General features: G+C 39.9%; 1 protein-coding gene across 3 annotated transcripts; it reads left to right on the forward strand.

The window, feature by feature from the left end:
• Nucleotides 1–134: 134 nt before the first annotated feature.
• On the forward strand, nt 135–20,810 carry prrx1b (paired related homeobox 1b). Of its 3 annotated transcripts, none has more exons than XM_049586910.1 (5): nt 135–895; nt 7,668–7,843; nt 12,777–12,958; nt 15,769–15,832; nt 18,507–20,810. In XM_049586910.1, exons 1-5 carry the CDS (start codon nt 649–651, stop codon nt 18,753–18,755), a joined length of 918 nt encoding a protein of 305 aa, XP_049442867.1. In that variant the 5' UTR covers nt 135–648; the 3' UTR covers nt 18,756–20,810. The 3 variants fall into 3 exon arrangements, with proteins under 3 accessions (XP_049442867.1, XP_049442868.1, XP_049442869.1); XM_049586911.1 differs by lacking the exon at nt 15,769–15,832 and adding an exon at nt 16,164–16,229 and having other exon boundaries at nt 138–895; XM_049586912.1 differs by lacking the exon at nt 15,769–15,832 and having other exon boundaries at nt 146–895.
• The last annotated feature ends 1,442 nt before the right edge of the window (nt 20,811–22,252 follow it).

Raw genomic sequence — 22,252 nt, forward strand, 5'->3', positions numbered from 1 at the left:
GAAACGTCAGACACAACATAAAGGCATTGCCACGTAATTACGGGACTCTTTCATTTTTGGAGAGAGAGAGAGAGAGAGAGAGAGAGAGAGAGAGAGAGAGAGAGAGAGACTATAGGGTGTATAGCCTGGAGGTGCGGCGGTAACGTCCTGCCTCCCCGCGCCTAGCTGCCGCTGAGCAAGCTTTGCGCACACACGGGGCTTTGCGCATCTGGTCGTCATCAGCAGCAGCAGCAGCAGCTCTTCCTGCTCATATGTGACTCAACTAGAGTGGGAAGAGAGCTCCTTCTTCTTCTCAGAAGACTTCACTGAAAAACGTCTTTGGGACTTTTCGCTCTCAGGCAGCAGGACACGCTGATGTTTTTCTTGTTTGTCGTTGACGCGCGCCGCTGGATGGATTGTCTGTAGGGGTTTGTTGGGGAAAAGCAGGCGAGGAGAAAACTTTGCTGAAGTTTGTTTGCTTCCTGTGCGGCTGATCTGGATGTGAACACATCCGCACTCTGCTCGGAAGAACCGAGTCTCTCTCTCTCTGGCTGGTTTCTGGAGGCGCTGCTCGTGCGTCCTGCATGCACGGATCTTCTTGGCTCGCTCGTGATTCTTCTCTTTCTTCTCATTACCGCTCCGTTTTTTCCGCTGTTCCCCACTTGCGTCATGACTTCTAGCTATGCACATGTAATGGACAGGCAAGCCTCGATATCAAACCGCCTGGAGAGTCCAATCACGTCTAACCTGGACAACCTGCAAGCCAAAAAGAACTTCTCGGTCAGCCACCTGTTGGATCTGGAAGAGGCTGGGGAAATGGTCGGCACCCAGGCGGACGAGAGCGTCGGGGAGGCGGGGAGGAGTATGCTGGAGTCCCCGGGGCTGACCAGCGGGAGCGACACGACCCAACAGGAGAGTAAGTGAAAAGCAGACCGAACAAGAGCCCGAAGGCTGGGACTGAGCTCGTGATATCACAAACAACTTTTAAATCTTGCGACCGAAATATTAAAATCTCTCTCTGGTGCGTTTTAGTGGAGATGTGAAAACCACAAGTTATCAGGCTTGATCTCTGGAAAGTACAACACATTTCACACAAATGTAGTTCTAATGAGCAGCTGAAAACTAAAGTCATTTGTTTTCATTATGTTCTGGCGTGTGTCCGCGTGCAGAGCGCATGAATGGAGCTCTGCAGAAAGCGGCGCGCATGGAAGGAATCCTTTAGTGAGTTTTGGCAATGCATCATCCCTGACGGCCTCCCCCTCAAAACGGCCATTAATTTACCATTAACACTTTGATGTCAGTGAGGTATGGTGATGTTGGTGGACATGGTCAGTGAAGTAACCTTGCGAGTCAAACTCGGGGGTAATAAATCTCTCTGTTATGACCTAAATGAGGCCACATTTCTTGATCATGCAGGTTTTGATCTTTTTATTTAGGAGTAAAAACAGAGTCAAAATTAATAAATTATTTTGAAAATACTGGAGGGAGAGTCACATGGCGTCTGTGTCACTTGTGTGATAGTTTGAATATCAACATCTGTATACATTTATTACTTAATTATGATAAAAGCCAGTTTTTTCAACCACCACTAATTCCTCCGTGTGAGCGTAAAAGTGAGGCCAATGTAAGCCGGCTTTGGAGAGCTCAGAAGCGGAAACTGCTCGCTGAGCTGCCGGAGACGACCCACCCCGAATATCAGGGCTATCATTTCCAGTTGTATTGTATAGAAATGTGCCGTTGCGTGAATGTAAGTTGACTGAAACTCGGAAAAACCCGCAGAAACCCACCACTCGCCCTCTCCGGCGCACCGTTGAGAGAGTAAATAAACGGTCCCTCCTCCTCCTCCTCCTCCTCCTCCTCTTCTTCTGCTCAAAGGGCCATTTGCAGCGGCTGACAGAAACGTTATAGGCTTTAATGAGTGTTATTGTTATTTTTTTAAAGGCTAAAAATCGTGTGAGAAATATGCGGGAGGAAGTGGCCGGGTCACGTCGTTAATTCACGGTTATTTTCGGCCTGTCAAACACCTTCAGAATATCGGAGCTTAATCATTTGTCATAATTACCGCGCGTGTCCTCGTGCCAACAATTAGGGAATCAAATAACAGCATCTCATCGGATCTGATGTTGTTGAGAGATGACTTTAGGAGGGATGAATCTGTTTAGAAAACAAATATTGGTTCGATGAGTAAACATTTGTTGAGTTTAAATGCCTAGCCTTTATAAGAGGAACGAGTCCATCATCACCAGATTTACGCAAGACTGAAACAGAAATATTGACACGTGTTGGGGCCTTATTATATAAGTTTATTTTTCCGATTTACTGACAGAAACGTGAAAGCAACAGTTGGTTTGAACGGCTTTGGACATTTTTAATCTATTTCACAAATTGGCAGTAATATTACCCAAATACATGATGGGCACATTACAAAATAAAACAACATTTCAAAATAAAAAACAAAAAAAAAAAATTAAATGGATATTTGTTTTATTATTTTAAGAACCAATAACTTATCTTCTTGTGAACAAGCTTTGGCAGGAGGACTAATTGACTTTCGCTGATAGCTGCTAATGAGATCAGTCTAATGACACGTGTTGGCCACACTCACAGCTGCAGGATGATGATGATGGTGATGATGATGGTGACGGGATTGGCTTTGATTTGCTGGCTTAAATGTTACCCTGCAGGTTTAATTAAAAGCTTTCCGAGACCAAACCGCCGCTCAGCCTAAAAGAAACACACAGTCTCCTCTTTATTTGGATTTTGTTTTTTTGTCCAACTGAAACAAAACGGAAACACTTGGAGCCGTCACACAAGAGAGAATATACTCTAATTAGAAGCTCATTAATTTAAAAAATATTTTTTGTAATTTACAAAAATGTAAATTTGCCTACTTTGCATAGGCTATTATTTTTGTCCCTATCAGACCTGCTGTGACACATTTTCACTGTGCTAAATAACAAAAATAAATATTAAAACAACTCAATTAAAATATTTCATACAGAAAAAAAAAATCAATATTTTTATTTTGCCACGTGATGTTTTTTTGTTGCCTCTAAAAGATTAATTTATATTAAATCTAACAGTCATATTTAATAAGTGACTTAATGCCGTTTTCATATTTCTTTTTCATCTTACTGTCAGTACACACAGCGGTCTCATCCTTCAGCGCACAAACCTCATTGTGTTGTCGCATTTTCCTCCGGTTGTAACGTCATCAAACGGGCGGACTAATGAAGTGCGTCATGATTTTCATTTTAACCTCGAGCCTGTAAAACGGCTGTGTGTTTTTCTGGGGGAAACTATGCGCGGTCGCTGGTTAGCCATGTGCGGCTGCCATCAGCGTTTACAGCCGCACTTTACTGCGTCCGACTTCTCAAGTCATCCGCTGCACTATTTTACTCCTTTTATCCCAAAGTGTGCAGCCTGCAGCCTGCAGAGCTGAGTTATAACAAACCGAGAGGAAACAAGATGAAAGTCAGAGTCAGAGGAGAGACATTTTGGTCTCATCTGGTTAAAATATTTCCTCATAAACCAGAAATACATTCAGAACTACATGAATGTAATAAATTTAAAAATGCAACTCAGTTTAACACATGATGGGATTTTAGCTTGTTGCAATTAACTTGAGTAATTTCTGCCATAAAGAGGGAGTTATCCTTAGGCAAAGCAATTTTCTACAGCAGATTTCATTACAGGTAAATATTCTTTAAATAAAAAAAATAATAGCGTGTTTAGAAGAATACGTTATAATATTATTAAAATAAAATGCCAAATTATAAACATTTACTTATCTGAGAGCTGGAGTTTTGCAGATTTATATTTTACGCTCAAAACACACACAAAAAAACATCTTGTATTTAAGTAATTTAAATCTATTAATGTTCCACCCCGGGGGGGTCAGGACCCCTAGAGGGAGGCAAGATTAATCTGATAGGTCACCAAAGGATTAACAGGATCCTGAAGAAGAAGAAAAAAAATACCTTCACATAATTCTGTTTCTTTTTAGATTTTTTTTCGTATCTGAGGTTTGCAGAAATGTACAATGCCAACATTATCTGCAGAATAGGTTGCAATCCTTTTCTAATCTCATTGTCTGTATATATTATTTTTTTTAAGAGAGTAAAAAAAACAACTCCATCCCACACCATGTCGTCTTCCCCACTAACAAACAGAAATGAGGAGAAAATGAAGCAAACTAACCAAAACAATTTGCTTTTTCCTGTTAAGGAAAGTAGTTCTACATCTTCAGCTCTCTAAAAAGCTGATCTGAGGAGAGGAAATCACTGCTAAGAGCTCACAGAGGGATGAGCATGTTTAGTTTCATGTTTCAAAGGCCAAAAAGATTGTGCAGCAGCTTCTTTAAACTTCTCAACAATATATGGGGATTAAAATCAATACATTAGTAATGAATCACTCTAAAGTCAAATGTTGAGTGCTAGAATTTTGCCGAAGTATTTTTTCCTAATTTTTTTGTTACTGATAGTGTGACTCAGGTTTCCTCCTTGAGTGTGCTGTTAATTTGCATGATTAAGATTTACATCAGCTGTAGTAGGTGGATAAACTCTGGCTCTGCATCTGTGCTGAGATAATTTTTAAAGTTCCAGAAGAGGAACCAAGTGTGCACACATCCAGGAAAAAATACTCAGGTGCAAGACAAAAACTATTCCGTAGGGTACAGACGACGTCTGCGCTCTGTCAGGCTCCAAATAAATAGTTTATCACTCTTTTTCTCTTTGTAAAGCAAATAAACGTGAAAGGTCAGAAGATGATTAAATTCACAAGTACACACACAAAATTATGGTAATTTATGCGTGACTTTTCTCCATTTTTTTTTCTGGTGAAATACTGAATATGTTCAACAGATCAGACCTGCAGAAAACACTCTGTGTTCAAACTGCGCGAAAACTAAACTGTGTTGAAAGACAAACTAATATTTGGGGTCACGTGCTTTATTTTAAGGGGTCCCTATGGTAGATAAGCAGAGGGGAGGTGTGGGGAGGGGGACGGGGGTCTTTCATTAGTCAACAAAACAAACAGGCTCAGCGTTGACACACTGCAGCATCTGCTCTGTGACGTGTCACATGAGTGTGTGACACTGGGCAAGGTGTGTGTCTTTGTGTATTAAAGCTGTGACAGTCAATAGTAAATACTCCATTACAAGCTCTGCAGTCAGAGTGTTACTCTCGTACATATGAGTGTGATCACAATGTCCTGAGTTCGAGTCCAGCTGAGGACATTTGTTTCATGTCAGTTCTCTAATAAAGGCGGAACATGTACCTGTACTGTGAGTGTATTCAAATGTACTTGAAAAAGTCAAACTACACAGTCAAAAAGAATTGTTTTGGCTATTAAAATCTGCCATTTTGGAAATAGAATAAAATCTTGCTCCTCCATATTTTTGGGATTTCTTGTTTCCCCCAGTTCCTCCCTTTAGGACGAAACACTGTCTCCTCAGGTTGACAGAACTTTTTAGATTCCGATATTTTAGATGTATGAACTCCATCTGCTGAGGAAGACCATGACATGTAGTTCAAAGCAGCTTGGAAAAAGATGCAGTTTCCAAGCTCAAGACTGAACTCTTAATTTCATCTTTAGATAAAGTTTAATGTGGTCATTAAAGAATTCCTGAAACAGCTGATGTTTAGAAATATCAGATTTCAACCTGAACAAAACAAAAATAAGCTCTCTGACAGTGATGTAGAGAGGATTCAAATCTTTACTGAAGTAAAATTATCAATACCGCTGTGGAAAAATCCTGCTTTCAAAATGATAGTGACGTTAACAAGGACTCCGCCAAGAATTACGTTCACATACATTTCATCAGCTCTGACATAACGCAGCAGAGAATACAATTTTGTAATCGGCATATTGACAAAATACTCATACCGGACATTCTCACAATATCCCGTAAAACCTATTTCATGAATCAGATTTTGAATGAGGTTTATGGGAAATGAAAAAAAATAAAACATTTATCATCATTTTGGGTCTACATGAATGCAAAATAAATTTTGAGGTGTCACATTTATTAAAGAAGGACTAGGATGTTCCTGTTCGTATCCACCGGTGACTCTGTGTAATCCAAAAAAAGAACACTTTTGTCAAACTCTAAAACAAAAAAAACACAATGATAAATAAATCATTTATATTGTTGGCATTACAGAATATACCTTGAACATATGGAAGCATTTTAATACTGTTTTCAGGTTTGCATAGATATTCTGAAAATGCTATATTTTGGGGGATACAAGATTTTTACCTGACATCAGGCATTTTTAAAATTTTATGTTGAATTTAAAATCTGAATCTGCAAAACAGCTCAATATTCCCACTGCCAGATAGAAAATACAAGACTTCCCTCTGAGATGTCTCTCAACACTGAAATACTGTGGTGCAGTACAGAGCAGGAGTGAGTGTACTGAGTAACCTCCCACCTCTGTGTGTGTAGCTACAGATAGTGTAGTGTGTGTGTAAGTGTGTAATTAGTCAGGAGCATAGATGATCACAGTCTTTTTGTCGATGTGAAAGTGTTATTTTGTGGTTTTGTTGTGGAGCCACAAGGCACTGACTCCATCCTGCAGGAGCATTTAGACCGAGCATGTACACACTCTGCAAAATGGATTATATATTTATCTTTGCCAAGAAGCACACGCGTTTGTTTGTTTGCTGGTACATGTGTCTGTTTGCTTGTTAATTAGGCTGCGGGATCAAGGAACAAGTGATTTGTTTTTGTTGCAGATCCAGGCCTTGTTTTTATGGATCTTTAGGAATCACTTCACCCAAATTACAAAAAAAACCTATTTTCTCATATAACGTCAGGTTTTGAGGTAGCTGCAGCACCAAATCGTGGAGGGGGTATGCCCTCTTTAGTTACAGCTGCTATGTTATCATCAGATTATCAGTGATGGAAATAGTATTCAGAACTCAGATTGTAGTAATGTAAACATCCTGTTTAACTCAAGTGATCTGTTCAAAAATTTTCAGAGGTACAACAGTGTTACTTGTTCTCACCTGTCAAAAGTGAAAGTATTTGGCAGCAGCTGTCAGCAGGTCAGGTGACGGAGCAGGTTGAACATTAATTGCAGGGTGAGGTTCTTGATCAAGACCTGAACCTTTAATTTCCCCCGAAAGTGTGCACACATGGGCAGATTATTTCAGCTGCGTTGGACAAACGTGTCCACATTAATGCAATGTTGTAATGTAACTGCCATTAATATATCAAGAGTCGTTGGTACATAAATGTATAAGCAGCATTTTATTGCTAATTTAAGGTGATCCTCAGCATCCTATTGGGTAGTTTAATTACATCATTTTTTAAAGGGAAAAAGAGCGACTACATTATTACTTTCAATTGTAACAAACAATACAACATGAGACATTAAAATTCATCATTATGGTCCTTGTTACTTGGATGAATGATCGAGGATCAGTTCTTTAAAGCACTGTTTTTACTCCCATTTCTGATCGAGGCCTGAGGAGGCATCATCTTTTCAGAGCTGCCTACAGCAGCAGCAGCAGGAGTTGTTGCATGAATGCAGGGAGCTACATTTATTATTAAAATGTAATGTGGACCGACACAGGGCTTTTGTTTTTTTATTGTACCTCCTCAGGCAAAGTGTCTACAAACTAAAAGCACCTATCCCATCAAGTGTTGTAAAGGTTACACCACCTTGTTGTTCTCCTTGTAGATGAACAGATGAACACAGAGGAGAAGAAGAAGAGGAAGCAGCGCAGGAACAGGACCACCTTCAACAGCAGCCAGCTCCAGGCTCTGGAGAGAGTGTTTGAGAGGACACACTACCCCGACGCCTTTGTCAGAGAGGACCTGGCCCGTCGGGTCAACCTCACCGAGGCCAGAGTCCAGGTATGAACAGGGACAGCATCACTGCAGAAAATAAGATTAAAGAAACTGTTAATTTCATTATGTTTCCTTCAGATCTTGAGAGTGACACGTCCTCCTCCTTACAAAAAAAAACCCTGATCCCCTTATATTTGAAGATTTCCTCCAGCAGCAGTGATTGAACCGACAGGTTCAAGCTTTGATCAGAGACGAAGAAGAAGCCATAACACTCAGAAGATTATTAAGTACACACAGCCATGAAGTAGGAAGAGGTCTGTGGTCATTATACTGTAAACCACTTTCACTGCAGGGTCACAAAAATAAACAGATTCTTATAAACACACAGACACAGAAACTTGCTGCGTTACTTGGTACATTAGAAATGGTCTTTGAGGTTTTGGCACCCCTGTGGGACCTGTTAAGGAATCCTTGTGCGCCCTCGTGACTCAGAGCAGGATTTATGAAATGATTCATGAACAGCTTTGTTTGTATTAACAACAGAGCGGCAGAGCCAGCCTGTTATTGGGGAGAAGTTTTATAAGAAACTGGAGGACAAGCAGTCACAAAACAGGATGTCTTCACATCATCTGTTAGCTCTTAACACTAATAGATTTAGCTAATAATCCTATAGTGGCTTGAAGTTATCAGGGTCTATTAACATGTTTAGATTTTCCATTATGGGGCTTTAGAGGAACTGATAAGAACTTGTCTGCCCCGCACAAACATCATCTATCATACTTACATGATCTCTTCAATAATTACTGATAGTTTTGAGTCTGCGAGCAGCTTGTAAACTTCCCAAAGGGACTGCATGTGATCAGAAAAGTGGATGTAATGATGTCTAATTTCCTCAGCGGTTTACAGATCAGTGATAAGCGGCAAATGTGCAACACATGAGAGCTGCAGCAGAACAGGAGCTAAATATGATGCAGTAATTGGCCAAATGAGTGACATCACTCTTGTAAATGTCGTCAGTTAAACAAGCTAGAATATGGATTTAATATTTGAATTGCAACTAGAGCTTTTACTGAAATTCGTTAATGAGGTCATATGTTCTTCATCCAGACACACACGCACTAAAAAAGTGTATTTACATACAGTTAGGTTTAACTCACATTATGAATTGTAATGTAGCTGATCATCGTGCCTTCCACAAGTCTAACAAAAAAAGAAATGCTGCGTTAGTCTCTGTATTAAAGTCACTGACTTGAAATACTGAGAATAACCTTTAGCTCCATTTAAGGGAAACTGAGACTGAGATAAGGCTATATTTACATCTTTGACCACACAATATAAATTAAAGAATGAAATATCTTTTAGTCACCAGAAGTCAGTCCTTGTCTCTCCAACATTTATATTCACTGCTTCAGTTTTGATTCATATTTTATTTCTCAGGAGGAGAAAGTGTGTTGTCACTACTTCACCAGCTAACTATGTGCTAAAGTAGCATAAGACTGAATATGAAAGCTCGTGATGAAGGCCCATGTGCCGAAATGGGTTGGTGAAATAAAGAAGGCTCCTCCAGTTAGTCAGCTGATGTTGAAGAGTTGGGTTTTTTCATGCACACTATTCTCAATTCCCGTACATCCTGTCCGTGTCTCTTTCAAATAAAGAAAAAATGTCCCCCAAAAACAGTTAAAAAAGGACACATCGTCACCTGCAAATCTAAATTTAGATCTATTATATTTGTGTAAGAAAATCCCTGCGCATAAAGCCCTACCATAAGCCTATATTCCGAAGGGAACGCAGGGGACACGTCCCCTTCACTATATAGAACATGTGTACCCCCCAAATAAAGACGCTGAAGTACTAGAGGACCTTTATTTTGTAAAGATATAGACATTTTCACTATTAATGAATGCAGAAAAGGTACACATTGGTGCAGAACATTTCACCAGCATGCAGGAAATTGAGTCTCTGATGCTCAAAATTTCCTGTCGGAGGAGCCCCAAACCCACCTCTATATTGATTGATTGATTGATTGATTGATTGATTGATTTCGGTCATTAAAAAGCAACAGAAAAAAAATATCAGCAACAAAGCACAAGTAAACAAAACAAGGACACACAAGTAAACAAAACAAGGACTCACAAGTAAACAAAACAAAACAAAACAAGATGTCCTCCCCAGTGCTGAAACAAAACCTACGACCTTGAGATCTACCAATCAAATAGGTAGGGCAACCTAGTTGTAGCCTGACAGACAAAAACTAGGGCAAAAAAGTCCAGCTACACTTGATGTTGCTCATGAAGCTGGGAGCTTGTGTCTCAGTATTTATATAATGAGAATGTCTGACATCTGGATTACAATCGCTGAGGACAGGACACTGTTTACAGAGATTTACTGAAACTGCAACTTCTAAACTGAAAATCAGAGAAACAAAGCAGTGATTCTGATCAGCGATGGAGACATAACGTCACCTGTGTTCCCCCTGGAAATAATGCTCTTGGTTGTATTTGATAAACTGAACTCAAGAAAAGTTCATGCACCTATTCTTTTAAATGCACACAGGCCCCATGCATTTGTTTAGTAATGATATGAATCATACACGCATGACTCAAGAAACAAGAACATCTAATGCTTTTACTGCAGATTAATGTATATCTACAGTGGTTTTTTTGTACATTCTAATGGCGTGTTTTCTGAACACAACAGTGAGAGTATTAGCTCTGTGGGCAGAGTGAGAGGGAAAGAGGAAATGGTGATGTTGGAGGGAGAGAAGCAGCACATCTGTGAATAATGTGTAGCAGAGAGCGATGCAGAAATCCTTTGATAAAAGAGACTTTGGGCTCATTCCTGAGGCTGTGCGTCAGCGGACAGCGAGCCCCTGTGAGCGCCCACAGCATCTAATAATGGATTTGATTTCACAGCAAGGAACAACATTAGCACCCCCCGAGTCACATCATCATCATCTGCTTAGCAAAGGGTGGAGAGGGGGGCTAGGGGGGTGTTCTTAAAGGAGAGGGGAGGCTGATGAGGGGTAGACGGTGAATTGGAGATGAAAGCTGTGTGTGTGTGTGTGTGTGTGTGTGTGTGTGTTTTGAAGCTTGTGCGAATGCCTACGTGACAATTTTATGTTTTTACCTGATACAGAAGTTTAAAGTCGAGATAAAATGGGAAAAAGCCTTTTCAACCCTTTTAGTTCACATTCCCAGTCATACTGTGCATGATATATACCACAAAACAAACAAACAAAGATAAATCAGTTTCTTTGTATTCTTATGGCAAAATCCAATCATGTTGTCTTCCTGTAAAACAGAAGATGATGTGTATTTATGAAAGTCGGTACCAACCAATTTCAACCAATAAAATCATGACATCCACACATCAATAATCTGCAACTTCTAGCCAGACAGAGTCAAGGTAAAATTTGCTAACCAGCAACAGCATGCTACATCCTTGTGTCTTTGTTCCCTAGAACAGCAGAAAAGAGGTGGCAGGGCGCTGGGGAGCACTTAATTGAAATGTGTAAAATGCTGTGCTATGTGTGAGTTTTGTTGTTAGGACAACAATACCTTGACAGTAACATTAGTTTGGTAACTACATTAACAGAGGGTAGACTGTTGTAGACAGTAGCCTAGCTAAAGAAGCGGCAGTGACGTCACCAGCGCCTTTCTGAAAAGTTCAGAGATTTAACCATAAGCGCTCGTAACAGCCACAGCTGGAGCGCTCTGGTAAAAGATGCTGGGCCCAGTACTTTTCCTCTAGGCGGCTGCATTATGCTTTCTCTCCATTGTCAACAATTAATAAAAGACACTAGTGCCCAGACAAAAAAGCCATGTGGACACAGACCGTTACAGTGGGCTACTGAAGCAACTAAGGGAACATGCACATGCTGTATTTTTTGTGCCCTTAAATCCATTGTTGTCAGTGTAGATGCGGGGTAGGCGCGCTCAAAAGCAAGTCCATCTTCATTGTGGCACGCAAGCTTTCCCAAGCATTCCCAAGCGTTCCCAAATGCCTGTTTTAGCTGTGTCCAAAATTCCATACTAACATGCTATTTAGTAGGTGCATGAAGCATATGAAGGGCTTTGTCTCTCTCTCTTTCGCTGACCTAAACTTCTATTCTATCAGTATTACAGCATCTGGGCCTCACTGTTATGACACGCCCACTTTTCAACAATCAAATCAATTCCTCCCAAAGGTCTATCCCACCAGCCTATCCTGTTTCGCTTAGAAATACATCATGGCACTGAATCTAGACACTCGTGAAGTGCTGTTTCATCTGGAATTTTAGTTCAGAGAAATATAAAAAAAATGGAGATTTTGAATATGGTTTTATATTTTTTATGACCTCTGTTCCTTTAATAGACTTCACATAGTGTTAAAGCATGACAGGTTACAAAGGTCTCATGTTCAGGCTGTAGTAGAACCAGAAAGTGTGACACACCTCAGGCTGTTAAACCCACCGACTGATGAAGACTATGAGATGTGGTTGAAAGCTACAAAAAATCTAGTTAATGGAGCTTTGAGTTCAGATTATTTTGTCACGTATGGTAAGAGCAGACTGAGGAACAAAGCAGCATTTAGCACTTCCCTTTGGTTTGTTAAGGGTCACACTGTTCCCCCTGCATTTAATTTGAATGCAGTAACTGCCCATCCACCACCCGGACCTCTACACTTCCATTTTCCAGCTCCCTCTACATAAAGGGCACACTTCTTACTGCTTTGGCACTGGGCATAAATTGTTTGTTACTGATTCATCCAATGGAAACTGTTCACTCCTGATGATACTGGGCTGGTTTTTCTGTGTCTGCACCACTCCACACAAATGGAAATATTCTGCTTGTCTTGTGCATTATTTTAGATGCAAGTTTAGTCAAATATTTGTTATCTTTGGAACTTTAAATGCTTCTGTAAAGAGTTTGTGATGATTGTAGCATCCACAGAGGTTAAAAACTTGACTTAAAATAGCTTATGACAATATATATCCTGTTTTTTTATTCTTTGATTCCAGGTTTGGTTTCAGAACAGGAGAGCTAAGTTCCGCAGGAACGAGCGCGCCATGCTGGCCAGCAAAAACGCCTCGCTCCTCAAATCTTACTCGGGAGATGTGACGGCAGTAGAGCAGCCAATCGTACCGCGTCCTGCACCACGCCCGAATGACTACCTGTCCTGGGGCAGTGCTGCCCCCTACAGGTAGAGTCCACTCTGTTCTCTCATCGGACATCATCCAGTGACCTGGCATTCATACACATACACACTGCTTACACACTGCTTACACACTGCGCTGCTTCTGTACTAACATTTCTGTTAACACTGCTGATCTGCAGCACAGCGTTAGACTCAGGCTACGTGAGTAAAGGCAGTAAAACCACAATGAAGAGAGTCCTACGCTCAGAAAGTGAAAATAAAAAGAGGTTCATCAGTAAAATGTATCTAAGTATCAGCAGTTACAGTAACGTTATTGTGAGGAAGTGCTGGTCTCCAGTTTTGGGATTTTCATGCTTTTACTTGCGTTGAAGAGGGGAGAAAGGAAGGAAGGAAAGGAAATAGGAAATAAGAAAGGAATAAGGGACAGAGGAAAGAGGAAAGAAAAACGTAAAGTAACAAAGGACAATAAGAAGGAAAGGAAGATGGAAATAAGCAAAGAAAGAAAGGACAGGAAGGAAGGAAAGAGGAAAGGAAAATAGCAAAGAATGAAGGAATAATAAAAGGAATAAAGAAGGTGAGAAGTAAAAAGTTGCCAGAAAGAAGAAAATGAAGTAAGAAAGAAGGTAAAGAAAAGAATAAAAAGAAAGGACTGTAGGAAATAAATAAGTAAAGAAAAACAGAAAGAAGGAAAGGAGGAAGAAAGGAAAATAGAGACAGAAAGAACGAGACAAGAAAGGAATCATTTCAATGTAGTGGCGTAAAAAGTCTTCCAAAATTCAGAATACTCAGGTCAAGCACTGCTGCAGTGCTCCGAACTGTATGTCAGTACTGACTTAGTCCTCTGCTTTCTGCTGCACAACATCAATTCACACAAGTGTATCCAGATGAAAAAGCACAAGCTGATGCCACAATAACCACATGTTAACACCACTGTAACACACACACACACACACACACACACACACACACACACACACCAATCCTCCCTTCTGTTATTGTTTCATTTCCTCCTCTTCTTCTACCTGCACATACTCCTCATAGTTCCTCTGACCATCTTCATCTCCTCTGATCCACCTGGACTCAAACTGACGGGCTGCAGGTCAGCACACCGTTTACTGTCTATTGTTATAAATCTGCCGTTATTCTATATTTTTCTTATTGTCATCAGATCTCATGCGCAGACTTAAACCAACAATGTGTAAGTCCATCCCAGTTACCCACCCTGTCTCAGTCTGTCAGCTTTAAGCCCATTAGTTCCTGCTGAAAATGTAAACCTGTAAAAACACAAATGTGTGTTTTTAATTTTTCAAAAAGTCTCAATAATTTCCTAAAACAGCTGCTCACTGTAGTTTTTATCAAACAAACAGGAGGAGAAGATGATTTTCTGGGGACTATTTTCAGTGGCGGATTAATCCACATTTGGTGCTCCAGCGAATATTTGCGGCAGTGAGATTGAGTCAAATAAACTATAGTGTTTGTCACCCAGTGCAATAGTTAGGCTTACTTAATGATACGTCAGGCTCTGATACACACACTGTTGGATTCCAGATTTGCTTTTAAGACTTTTGTATCAACTACGACGTAAGGAACATTTGCCTGTTGTCTGGTAATCTTTTGGACCCTCTGTAAAAGAGATTTGTTGCAGCCTGGTGACACAATAACTTTAAGACAGGTAGCTGTGTTCACCTGTTTCTACTTTTTATTTTCAGGTACTGTTAACATCAAACACCTTCATCTTGCCTTAGTTCTCATGAGCAAATATTGTAGGAATAAAATATTGAGATCCTTCCTCAGAAAAGCGGCTGATTCCCTGTTAACCATTATACTTAAGCAAATATGAAAAAGAAGAACTTACCTTGTATTTTCCCGCTGTTATATTACAATATTTTGTGGTTGCTTTGGCCAAACTTTTACAACAACAAAACTCTTAGTGCCAAACTGTCATGTTAAATTTACTGTTTAAGCACAAACTGCTGTGCTGCTGACATACAAAGTGCAAAACACTAAATCACACGCTCAGTCCTCAGTGTAAATTACAGTTTACTGTTCTATGCTTTCCAGCATTGTAGTATTACAGTGTTGACTTACAATTTGAATGATTATGTAAACTTAGAAGTAATTAAAATATCTAATGCTTTAATGTCTTGACAGAAAAAATACAGACAGAGTTACTGTAGTGTAAAGTCAGACTCGAGAGCACATTATCTATGTCTGACAGTATATTCAATTTATAAGACGAAGACTTTCACAAGGAAGTCCATCATTCTTTGTAAACTGTTTTGATGATGTGTGTTTAACAGCATTATTTGATAATGATAATTTTACTTCTAAAATACAATAATTGATGAATATTTAGAGCGTTGTGATGCTCTGAAGAAAAATGTGATACATGGTGCATTACCTATTTTGATACAGTTGTTTTGCTGTACTTTTGCATTCTATATGAGATGTTAGGCCGAATATAATATTCATGTTAAGCAAGAGTTGTCCAGTGAACGTACTCCAAAGCTCTCATGACATATTAAACACTAAGTTGCAATGGTTTTTGAATTTTTGGTCATCTCCTCAATATAAGTTTTGTAAATTAAAATTCTGTTGCAAAAGATTGAGCCAAAGTCATTATAAAATGCCGTAACACTTCAGTAAAAGATCAGAGTCCTTTCTCTATCGCTGTATAAGCTTTGTTTTGTATGTTCTCTGACTTTTCCTTCTGTCTCTCTGCTCTGCTGTGGCCTTTTGCCTCTGTCTTCCCCTGCAGCCATCTCTCTACACTACATATATAACAGTCTTATCTTGCACATATCTAACTCCAAACTAATTGTGTTGAATAAAAACACCATTTTCCTCACCCTCAGTCCCATCGCTCCCCTCTGTCAGCATGAGCAGGGCGGGACCAGATCCTGTGACCCTCCTGACGAGGTGATAATGTGAAAACAAACCGTATTAAACCCACTGTTGACCCCTGTGACCCCTCTCTGCTACACTACACCAGATAATGAACGCTACACAGAGAGACAGAGCTCTACTGGGCAACATTTTTTGTGACTCTGGTTACATTGGTCATGATTTACAGTAATCCTCCATTATGAAACTCGGTGTAAAATGTCAAACCCTGCGGCCGCTGCCCAAACTCACTGAGAGCTTTTTGGCCGGACGCGGAGCAGCGAGGGAAAGCTTTTGTGAAGCAGGAATAATGCTATGTGGAACACGCTAATGTGGTGCTAACACTTCACTGTATATTATCCTAAAGCTGGTATCCAATGCCGGAGGGGGGGCCAGTGCGAGTGCCACAGAAAATGCTGCCCTCAGAGAACAAGTACGCTTTCACTTTACTACATTCAGTTCTTTTTTTGTTAAAGAAAACTCACAGAATTCTCCTTTTAAGAAGAATACTGCTGTTTTTTCACATTTTAGTACATTTACTGTTTTCAAAAGAATTTTAAAGTTGTTTTCTGAGTGTATTTCTTGAATCTTATTGTGCCTTTTGAATGTTTCTGTATCAATTTTCACTTTTACTTAAATACAATGAGGTTTTTTTGTTGTTTTTAAAGGAACAGACCAGTGTTTTTGCACATTTTAACCCATTTTCAGAAGCTTTAAATGACTGTTCAGAATTTCTTCCTTCCCTCTAACTGCCAGAAAAGCCATTTGTTTCTATACAGTAAAATCAACACATGCTGCTGCTTAAAACTTGCTTTGGATAGATAATTTATCAGTGTGAGTCATGTCTGCTTTTATTTTTATCAAAGTAATGTCTTTGTTGTGTGTTCAATGTAGCACACACTTTTTAAATCCATCAGCACTCACAGCTGAATTATCACGCAGTGATTACCGTACAGTATATTGCACTTTAAATACAGCTGATCCATAGTGTTTTGAATAAAGTAAAATAAGAACAAATACAAGAAGAAGAAGAAAAAGCAATAAGTTTGAGAAAAAATAGTAGAAATATTGTAATTGTTCAAAGCTGGTGAGTACAAATGTGTTTTAAGTTAAATCTGCACAAAAAAGATGAAAAATACCAGCACAATGCTTTGTTGTTCTTAATACTTCTTATTTTACATATTGACACAATTGTCATGTCTTTCCAGACGATGAAAAATTTGGAAACGACATTAAACAGTTAGGCAGACAAAGATATTTTTTCAGCTTTTTGCGCAGATAATTGTTACTCATCCTGCAAAGAATTTAGGAATGTGCATGTGCCTTGTCAAGATGAAGATGAAAAGCATAAATAAAGAGGAACTTAGTGAAAGTCATAAGAGACATCCATAATCTGGGGGCAGAAACTAAAAATGTCCCAAAACTTTCAGTCCGATGTTCAGGAGCAGACAGGAGGACATGGCTTTAACAATAACAACAAAAGCAGACAAGATGATTAACAAAATAAAACACATTTTGGCCTCTTAAAATTGACTACTGGCATGAACTGAAAACAAAGGCTACGTAAATTTATGACATTTTGGCTGAAAAACAAACAAACAAGTCAGTAAATCATGCACAGAGACACAACCAAGATCTGTCCTCAGTCCTAAAGAGGTAAAAAGACACACTTCAGTACTACAAGAAGAAGGAAAAGGGAAAAGAAAATAGACAAAAATACTGAAATTCCTAATCTTAAAAAGAAGGGAAAAAACAACAGCTAACAAAAAAAAAACCTGCCACATTTTAGGACCATTATCAGACTCCATCTGTTGATTACAGCAGTAAGAAATGCGGCTGAAAACTCTGGAAAATCTCCAGGCAAAGGACTTGAATCTGTATTTGTCATTCTGGCATTTGTTTAAATTCATGAAGTAACATTAGATTTCAATATTAATACTCTGAGCTTGGTGCATTTTTTGAGGCTGCTAATCAGACAGAGAGGGTGCTTTACAATGGCAGAGTGATCGATTTCTTATCCACCGTGATCCCAGCTCAGTGCACCCTTATCTCACTCATGGGCAAACTTAATGAGGAACACTAAGAAAAAGACAGGGAAACAAGAACAAAAACTGTGACACCTCCCTCCATAAAAATATTGCTGGACAAAGCTCAATCATGTTCATAAAAATGTTGTTTTTAATCCAAAGAACAAAAATTATAATGTGGTGATGCTCTGGACCTCATTAATTATAGTGTGGGAGGAGACATACACTCTCTGTGTATGAAATTTGAAGCGAATAAATTGACTGTTGGGATTACATGATAACAGACGTCTTTTTCCCAGTCCTTTGGCAGTTTAGACTTAAACAGTTCAAAGACTGAATATACAAGAGACAAATGAAGTCAGCTGGCTCACACTGTAAGTTTTTGTAAGTTACACTGTTTTAAGCTGCACAGTTAAAACTTAGCTAATCAACTATTCTTACATGTTCTGACAAATGGTGATTTAATGTGATGTGCAGTCAGGTTAATGTGTGTAAAAACACTGGTGAAGTTCCTGTGGGCATTTTTTAGTCACAAGCGTCTTAACGTCAGATTTAGATTAAATCAGATCAGTGATACCTGTTCTTTGTTCCTTTTCATATTTCCACAGCTGCGGCTCATGCTGAGCTTCAGCTTGCTGTCAGCCACAGGTGATGTAACCTTTTCCCCTCCTCTTGTCTCTCAGCGCCATGGCCACCTACCCGCCCACCTGCTCCAACACCAACACGTCCCAGGGAATGAACATGGCCAACAGCATCGCCAACCTGCGGCTCAAAGCCAAGGAGTACAGCTTGAACCAGGTGCCCACGGTCAACTGAGAGGAGGAGAGGCTGGGGGCCAGTGCAGGAGGGGAGGGGAACCTTTCTACTGCTGGACCCCTGCGGACGGACACCGTCTCTGGGTTGAGCATCATCTTACACACCCTGGATCATGAAGCCTCCTCTTCTTTCTGGAGCAGCCTCGATGGCGATACTACATATAATATGCAAATTGTTGGACACCGAGTGATGGCAGGATTTTCCCTAAGCCGCCTCTTTTTATTCTCCTGAGCATCACTGAACTCTTGTTTGTACAAAGACAGCTAGACTGGATGCTGTAGCCGAATATCTGCGTAGTTTTACATTTGTGATTGTGACTGAAATGGAGGGCGAGTTTTTCAAAGAGCATTTTGTTTTCATTCAGAGAACTTGTTCTCGACGGAGACTGGTGTACGGACTACGTGGAATTGCCTTTGTCCCTTTGGCTGTGGTGTTGGATAAAATGACACACCAAATTTGGGATCAACAACACTTTTTTTCCTTTTAAAATCAACAACAAACCTACAAGGACTTCCTCTGACATTTATGCATTTTTTTAAAAGATAATTTTTCCACATTTCTTTTCCATGTTATACCACTGATGAGCAAACATTTTCAACGCATTTTGATTTTCATGTAATAGTCCAGTATAAAGGAGAGGCTAATGTATTTCTGAATCCAAAACCAGTAGATTCTCTTAATTTCCTATGATATCCTTTATTTGTAACAGAATAAAACTTGTATATTAATAAAAATGCATTTCAAGCAATGCAATGGCACAGTGTCCAATTCAACAGATCTTATATAGGATGGAAAAAACAATTTTCCACCTTTTGGAGTAAAAGAAAAGGGTTTCTACAATGCAGACAGACTTAAATTATGCTTCAGAAACTATAAGAAATAAGTATATTTATAGCTGGAAAGCAAAATGATCTTGGACCTTGTGCATGCCCCATAAAAGAGAGATTTACAACTCGAGAACAGATTCTCCTTCACAGAAACCTCAAGCTGTTCCTGCTTTGTGTGTTTTCTTTTTTCCTGATTACCGCAACCTGAAATTTCCATCTTAAAAACAGGATATTTATGAGCAGGGAAATCCTCTCCTTAATATGGAGGGCCCCTGGGCCTCGTTTAACTCTGCGGCTGTCATACAAGGTGTTTCTTCTCCTTGGCCCCTCATAACCTTCGCCGTCAACAAACACATGTCGACACTCGTCCTCGTACGGCGCACACGGGCCATAAAAGTGGGGTCGAATGAAACTGCAGCTGATGTGGTAGTGTTTCGAATTTTGGGCGAGAGGTGCCCATAGGTGCGGTCACATAAGTATGTCGTCTGTGGAAATATTTTTTTGGAGACGTTTATTATTTTCAACTCACAAATACCCAAGAAAAGTACAACTTTTGTCACAAACTGAACTCCCTTCAAAAAGTTTTAAGTTTAATTTTGCTTTGAGAATGGCAGACATACACGTTATGAAACTTTGTCTACAACATATTTTAAACTCTTATTGTTTCCTGCTCAATATGGCATAAAAGTAAACAAGTTAAATTTCAGCGATTGCAGGAAACTTTTATCTTAGGAAATTTTCAGTTTGCTATTGTTTCACCGCTGTTGCTTGCTTCCTAATGTTAAATGCTCTTCTTTGGTATCTATCATCAGTTACTCAGTGTTTCAGCTTCCTGTCTTGTTTTAATTTCGAAGGACTCTTACTTCAGTACAGCTTTGAGATGGTGGTCCTATAATGGAATATTGCTATTTTTTTAGTTTTTTTTTTTTTATTGTCAGTTTTATTTTACAGACTCAGATTTTGCATTCAACATGACAAAATTACCTAACCACCTTGCTGTCACTTGATCAAAGTTCTTCTGACTTTTTGTAAAGATTTTAAGAGGGAATGAGGTCTGAGAATTTTTTCCAACTTTGGCATGTAATCCTTCATCTGATCTGAAAGCAGGAAAATCCCCATGAAAGCATGAACATTTGGGGAGCTTTTCATCATTTCTTTATCTCTGATGTGGGAGGTTCTACTGCTATGATATTTTTATTTTTTTTCTTATTTTGAATGTAGGACTTTTACTTGTAATGGAACACTTCCTCCATTTTTAATTAGATGAAGGATTTAAGGACTTCTTCCACTTGTTTAAGTTCAGTTTAACTGAGGGTTAGTCGTAATAAAGAGGTGCTTTACTGATGTGACTGGAGGGTTTTTCCTGACTCGTATGCCACATTAAAAAAGGGATATTTCTGTTTTCTTTTCAGCCCTTTTATTTTCTGCTGTTGGTTGTTTTCCTGATCACTGATCCCTGACTGTGGTATGTCCAGTGTCAGACCCCTGTCCCCCTCTCCCCTGCCAGGCGCCCAGTCTCACCTTTCACGGCCAGGGCCTGGGCTGACCTGAAGTGATTCCAGATGTGGAGATCTTTTTGACCCCCCCACCCCCCACCTTTCACCCTCCTCCTCCTCTTTCTTTTCCTCCTCCCCTCTCTTCGCCCCCAGGCCCTGGCCAGCCACTCCATCAGGGCTGACAGCGTCCCCTCGGACAGCGTCTCTCTTCGCCTGAGCACATGACATACAAGGCAGCTCCCCCACCACCGCTCCTACTCCTCCTCCCTTGCCCTCACCCACCCACCCCCATCCTCAGCAACACATCTGGAGCTCATTACAGAGGAGACAGTAAGAGCGAGGGAGGGGCGGGGAGTCTGCGTGCAGAGTGTGTATGTGCAAGAGAGCGGGAAAGAGAGTGTTTCTTAACCCTTCTCCCCTAAAACATCCACCTTTTTTTCCTCTTTTATTCTCTTTGTTTCTTTTCTTCTTTACTTTTCTCTCCGCTCCTCCCTCTCTGCATGCAGTGATCTTTGTCCTGCTGTCAGTGCCACATGATCACAAATACTTTATTAATGAGTGGTTTTGGAAAAGAGCTCGGCAGGAAAAAAAAGAGAAAATCTCGGAGCAGCCTGAGTGAAATACTGCACAGCTGTTAACAGTGTGTGGTTTGGGTGAACAACCAAAAGAATTTCCCGAGATGTGGAGTTTCCACGCAAAGTCAAGTTGACTGAGAGGTTGCACTGTTTGTGTGATTAAGTCACTATTATTACACACTTTTCATAAACACAGATGCAGGCTCGAATACACCCTCTGTTGGATTGTAAAGGAAACATAATTAACTTCAAACTGCCATCTCAAGGTTAATGCTGATGACCATATGTACTGTACTGCCATTACCAGTGGGTGCTTGTTTCTTTTCTTCAGGAAGTGAGAAAATCTGGCTGCTTTTTCCCATAAAAAGATGATTACATTCTGATTAATATTTTTGAAAGTATACACAGAATTTCACAATGCTTAAATTGTCTAAAAAGTCATTAAATTTTCTTAGAAAGTTTAACTCATAACTCTGGTTTATTACAATGTGGGTCTTTCGTAGTAACACTGCTGAAAAAAACATCCCAGAATCTCTCCGATGTACATTCATATGTGACATTCTGCAACACATGATTTCCTCCAGTGGCAGTGCTCAGTGCCACTGGAGGAATAGTGTGTGCTTTATGTGGCCATGCAGAGAGCGAAGGCCTCTGTATGCTTCAAATGTCGTGCTTGTCCGACTGTCTGATTGAATCTGAAACCGACTGTTGCATT

The sequence above is a fragment of the Epinephelus fuscoguttatus genome, linkage group LG10, assembly GCF_011397635.1.
Source record: "Epinephelus fuscoguttatus linkage group LG10, E.fuscoguttatus.final_Chr_v1".
Classification (NCBI taxonomy): domain Eukaryota; kingdom Metazoa; phylum Chordata; class Actinopteri; order Perciformes; family Serranidae; genus Epinephelus; species Epinephelus fuscoguttatus.

Bases quoted from the DNA above. Each gene is read 5' to 3' on its own strand.
- prrx1b (XM_049586910.1), top strand. From the start codon at position 649: ATGACTTCTAGCTATGCACATGTAATGGACAGGCAAGCCTCGATATCA. The intron at 896-7,667 runs GTAAGTGAAAAG...TTCTCCTTGTAG, and splicing joins CGACACGACCCAACAGGAGA to ATGAACAGATGAACACAGAG. The intron at 12,959-15,768 runs GTAGAGTCCACT...CCTCACCCTCAG, and splicing joins GGCAGTGCTGCCCCCTACAG to TCCCATCGCTCCCCTCTGTC.